The sequence below is a fragment of the Gossypium hirsutum genome, chromosome A07, assembly GCF_007990345.1.
Source record: "Gossypium hirsutum isolate 1008001.06 chromosome A07, Gossypium_hirsutum_v2.1, whole genome shotgun sequence".
Taxonomy (NCBI): Eukaryota; Viridiplantae; Streptophyta; class Magnoliopsida; order Malvales; family Malvaceae; genus Gossypium; species Gossypium hirsutum.
Genome location: NC_053430.1, coordinates 95,552,336 through 95,558,335, shown reverse-complemented (window position 1 = coordinate 95,558,335; position 6,000 = coordinate 95,552,336). Strand labels below are relative to the sequence as shown.

Below are 6,000 nucleotides of genomic sequence, written 5' to 3'. Positions count from 1 at the left end.
ATTATAGCATGATTGAATTGAAATTTGGTTTTTTGTTCTTGCTTGGGGATTTGAACTTGTTGCAGGGTTTAGAATAACGAAGTAGCCAATTTTTGGAATGGAAAAATGTTTTTAGAATAATTACAGAAAAGCTTGTAAGCTTTAGTCAATTATTCAATTGATTAATGTGTCACGTCAGCAATTCATTAATGGATTAATAAAATTTTTAACGGCAATAATAAATTCGAACATTTGTTTTAATTAGAGTGATTAAATTAAGAAAAAAATTAAGTGATTAAAATAGAACGGACTCTATTTTAAAGTGATCTTACGTATAGTGAATCCAAAAAAATTTCTTAACTCATACTAAAAAATAACATTAACATATCAACTTTTGGCTTATCCATTAATGTCGTTAATTAAACTGAATTAACTTATAATTAAAATTTTTTAAAAATCTCATCAATTAATCCAACAGTTTTTTTTAATGGTTAACTCAAAGGGCGTAATCAGAAATTTTTTTTAGGGAAAGTCAAAATTAAATTTTAACTTTTAATAACATGTATCTTTATAATTTTTAAAATATTATATCAAATTTTTATTATTTTTAGGAGACTAAATTATAATTTTATCTTTATTAATTTTAAATTTTTGAAATGCTTAAATCAACCATTTTTTATTTTAGTGGCTAGGCCCGCCAGCCTTAGATACACGACTAGTTAGCTCAGTAACTAAATCGAATTAAAATTTGGTTGGTTAATTGGATTAAAACCAAATAATGAATCCCACACTCACAAACCAGCAAAGACCAACTCCCTTAATGCAATGAACTCACCTATTAGGTTAGTACAAAACAACAACAGTAAACCACTAATGTTACTACGCATTTGTCTTTGAGATTGAACACCTCACCACTTGAACCCGTCTAGAGCACCTTATCTTTGATAAACTCGAGATCGGCCATGGCCAAAACAATCTTTTTACCACGATGGCTATTCCATATGTTCCAAGTTCAATGCACATGGCTGCATGTTGGCCGCTGAGCATTACAATCAAACTTGGTGGGAAAATAAAATTAATAATTGAGAAATGATGGCTCCATACTCAGATCACATGTATGGATAACCTGAACTCTTAACAAAGACATGGCACGGTTGACTCTGGAGTTATGTGATTATAGCCTAACAAAATCTATGTTTTAAGATGGGGATTCTGCTCTTCTTCAACCACCCTTTACCATGCTTGTTACCCTTTTGTTGCATTTAGAGAATTTCACGAGGATAAAATGCAGTTTTAACCCTACCAACCACAAGAAGATGTTAGCTTTAACAATAACTGGAGAACTGAAAATCAAAAGGAGAAAGAAACAACACAATCATCAGTTCTAGATTAAAAAAATCAAAATCACAAACCTTATTTTTCTTTTCAACTCAAATTTTGATCAATACTAAAATTTCATTTCATACTATGGAAGTTATTACATTACAGACAATGGCAATAAACCAAAGACAATGATTCTCAACAACCAAGAGGAATCATCACCAGTCACTTTCGCGTCAGTAGTGCGTATGATCTCCGTTATTGAGTGACCGTTTCCACTGAAGACCTTCCTTACAAGAGAGGGAGAAAACAACAGAACACGAGATTCATCAATCGCTAGTCAGGAGACACCTTGGAGCCACCTTAGAAGATAGTGAAAGCCACCAGCAACAGGAACAGCCACCAAACGGCAGCTGGCATCTGGAGGCTTTTGGGCGCTACCATCCATCCACCACTCGTAGCTGCAGCAAAACTCTCCCCTAAAGCGGGGGACATCATCGGCAACGGAAGACCCCCGGGAGATAGAGATGAGCCACGCAAGCTCAGATTCGTACTTGATGATACGAGATTTTGTTATTTTAAATCAAATTTTGATAATTTGTGTCTTAATTATTTTTATTTTTATAATCATATTATAATTGAGATATATTTGCACTGTGTATAGATAAGAAAAACATATAAAGGTAGTGTTAGCTAAGCTTGCAATTTAAAACGCCCCATAACGACTTCGTTGTCTTCCAAATTGGGGAAGTAGTGAAGTAGGAAGTCTTTGAATTCAAAAGCTCTATAGAATGGAGAGTCGTCAACTAGAGATTTCTCTGGCTCTATAATGCTATCCTCGGAAGGGCCAATGAATAAGCCAGCTGAAGTTCTAGCAACCCTCGAGTTCGTTACAACCCGATGTTCAACGCTCTTCAGCTTGTTGTTACTTATAATCTATATATGCATAATCAAGGAATCAGTCTGTATTTCTATATGCTAGTTTTTAAAAAACTGGGGGATCGTAAAACAGATATATACCCACCTGTAACTGGTTGCCAATGTTAACCACAAAAGCATCGTGCAACGGCTCCACACCAATCCATTCCCCATTGTTGAAGACTTGAAGCCCACTTACATCGCCCTGGTGGAGAAGGGTTAAGAGATTAGGGTCGCAATGTTTAGCTACTCCTAGAGTCAAACTCGGGTCCGGACAGGGTGGATAATGGTTGATTGATAGTATCTCAGATTCACTTAATTTATCCCCAAAGTATCTAGATTCTAGCCCCAACCCTTCTGACACTAACTCCAGGATCCTTAATCCCAATTTCTTCGCTTCAATCGTATATGTAGCCACAACTTCCCTGCAAAGGTTTTTGGTACTGAGAAAACCAAACAAGAGAAAAAATTCAGGGGGGGTTACCTTTACCTGTATCGAGTTGGCTTTTGAGGCCAATGCTTGATGCAACTTTGTAATGGATGACAAGGGTGTCGCAAATTATCACGCCAATGGTGAATCTTTTCCCGGGCATAGTTTACACTGCTTGTGGAAAGCCTGCAACTATTTTTGGGATCCTCGGAATAGAGCATGGCTTTGTCCTCCCAAGGCATCTCAAAGAACTCCTTGAACACATCCATGCTTTCATTCATCAGACTTTCAGGAACTCCATGGTTAACAACCTGTTTACAAAGATCAATGACGAAGCAAGTAACACTTTAAAAAAAATCAAAATCAAAACAGTTATAGTGATTAGAAATTGATAATAAAGCTTCTTTCAAACTCGTGTTTGACCTGGAAAAATCCATACTCTTGGCCGGCCTTCAAAATCTGTTGAACAGTATGGGTTCGATTTTGACCCTCAGCCTTACTGAGATCGATGACTGGAATGGAATTGCAGGTAGGAACAACGAGATTGCCGGGTCTTGTTTCTGGTGGGAAGATATAAGATTCAGGCAAAGGTTTGTTTTTGCACCAGCTTGAAACTAGCTTCTCCATCTCTTGAATGTGTGAATTTATGATAGATGTTGTTGCAGACAACTTAAAAATCTGGTTAAAGATGAGACTGATCATATAAGAGATCTACAAGTTGTTGTTGAACACAGAGCCAATAAAGAGATAAACAGATGATTTAGAAATTCATGGGCCCCAGCTTTTGTCTTGCTTCATGCTTCGCTCATCCATCACATCACATTGCTGTAAGATATTAAGAAGGGTAAATCACACAATTAGTTACTCAACTTTTAGTAAATTTTAGTTTTAGTCATTTAATTAAAAAAAGTTACAATTTGATTGTTAATGTTCTTTTTTGTAGGCTAACGATGATACTTTTAATTGGTATAATAACAATTTTATTCTTTAATTTTTATATTTTTTATTAATTTAACTTTAATTCTATATAAAATAATCTATCTTTACCATTTGGATTTTTAAAATTAATTTAAATGACTTGAATTTGGAAAAGAAAGTTTTGAGGTTATATTAAATTTCAAGATATTATTAATTTAGTTTTTCTCTTTTTAATTAGTTATCGGATTCTATTGAATGATCATTTGCATTCTTATGCCTCAACTGTAACGCCCTAAATTTATTAACTTTGTTTTTGTGAATTTTGTTATAAATATGTATTTGCTTCAGTGGTTAAGTGTTTTGAATGTGTATGAGGTCTTGGATTTAAGTCTCATTTTAGGCAAATTTTGTTATTTTTTATCCTAGGTTTATCTTTGTTGGGTGGGCTTATATTTTATTTTTAGTAAACTCATATTAGAATGAACTTATTGGTTCAAGTGATAAGGAGTTAGCTTGCCTAAAGGTCTTGTGTTTGATTTTCTGTGTAAGCATGGATGATATTTTTGCTTCGGTTGTGTGATAGAGTCTGGGTGGAGTTAGAATTCTCAGGTAATTGGCTGTGGTTAGTGGGTAGAATTTTGGGGGATAGGGTGGCTAGTCGATGGAGTGGGGGAATTTTGTTAAAATTTTAATTTTAATTTATTTTTATTATTTTTCTTTTCTTTTCCCCAAAAATTTCCTTTCCACATCTGAAGTCTTTTCTTCTCCAAATCCTTCTTCCAAACGTTTTTCCCTGTTTGACCTCTGCAAACTTTTTGGGTTCTTCTTTCTTTGATTTCTATTTGCAATACATTTGTTTAATAACTGCGTTTTGGTTCCATGATCCCTATTCGGATTGTGATAGGTAAGTGTTTTTGAAGTTCGTGCAATTGTGGGTCGTTTTCAGATGTGTTAATGTTGTGAATTCTTGTGGTAGGTGTTAATTAAGGGGATCGAAATTCGTCTTCTATCGTGTACTATATGTGGGCTGTCGTAACTATTTTGGCAAGTGATTGAGCCTTTCGATTAAGTAATACTTTCAAGTATGCCGATTGAGGTTTTGATAAATTGGAGTTTTGGTACTTAGAATTGATCGCTTGAATAGTGTTTTTAGGTTTCAGAGATCTCAAGATGCTATAGCATCAGAAACAAACTAGGTGTGTAACAAAAACACGAGAAATCGAGGTTCAGCAAAAGCCAAAAAGTGGCCAGTCGATGCCACATAGGCGTGTACTGACCATGTGGTCGGCCGTGCGCGACACATAGTTATGTGATGGATAAGTGTGTGGCCATGTGGGCCATACGAGCAAGCCAATTTGGGCGTATGGGCCAAAAATTCTGAAATTATCCCTAGGGTTGCACGTGTCATTCCGATCGACTGTGGGCTTTCCATATGATCGATAAGGGCTAACTAAACCCTATCGTATGAGATCTGTTAATCTGATAGATTAATTGAGTATAGGAAAACCGATATGTATGTCTGACTGATTTGCATAAGTTTGTATGATATTTGTATTCGAGTATGTTAAACTGTTATGTTCGCATATCTGTTTTCTGTATCTATATATGGGGTAGGATTGTATATGTAGATGAAGTGTTTTGTGAGACAACATTTCGCCGACATTTTGACAACTTGACTGTATATTATTTTCATAAGTGTCGTACAGACGCTATGTGGTGTGTAGGGATGGGTCGGTGTTTTATACCCCACATTGTGTGTTGGGATGGACGGAGATAGTGTGTAGAGGATGGGGGTAGGATTCTGTATATATGTATATTTCTGATAATCTGATTCTGATATGATCTGATTCTGTTGAGGAATGTCTGCTTCCGTTTTGATATACTGGAAATCTGAATTTTATGCATGTATGTTCCCGTGAGTTACAAACTGAGTTTATGAAAACTCACATCTGTTTGTTGTTTTGTAAAATTCGGACTCTTTTTAACAAGTAACTATTCAAGGTTGTATTGAAGTAACATTAGTTTCAAAACTCTTTTCCGTAACACTCCCTGATTCGGCCATAACATCTAGGCTGGGTTTGGGGTATTACATTAATATTGAATGATTTTGAGCTTTATTGTAGTAGAATCTTGAGTTTTCTTATATGAACATTAGTTTTTAGTCCTATTTAAGCTTTATACCATATGAATGTTATGTTAAAGAGATTGAAATTTATTTTTTATCCGTTTTCATTATTTTATGGCAATGTTGGAAATTCTTGATTTTTCATATAATTAAAAAAAAGAATTGAGTTTTTTTATATAATTTTTATATAAAATTAAGGTTAAATTGATAAAAAAAAGTATAAAAGTTAGGACTAAATTTTTTTTATACCAACGAAAAAAGTGCAACAATAAGCTGTTTAACAACAAGGTGATTAAAAAATAAATTTTAA

General features: G+C 34.5%; 1 protein-coding gene across 1 annotated transcript; it reads right to left on the bottom strand.

The window, feature by feature from the left end:
• Positions 1-1,414: 1,414 nt before the first annotated feature.
• LOC107955443 (protein DOWNY MILDEW RESISTANCE 6) lies at positions 1,415-3,374 on the bottom strand. The gene is made up of 4 exons (XM_016891238.2): positions 3,071-3,374; positions 2,708-2,958; positions 2,324-2,642; positions 1,415-2,235 (listed from the first exon to the last, which is right to left on the bottom strand). Exons 1-4 carry the CDS (start codon positions 3,347-3,349, stop codon positions 1,993-1,995), a joined length of 1,092 nt encoding a protein of 363 aa, XP_016746727.1. The 5' UTR covers positions 3,350-3,374; the 3' UTR covers positions 1,415-1,992.
• Positions 3,375-6,000: the final 2,626 nt, after the last annotated feature.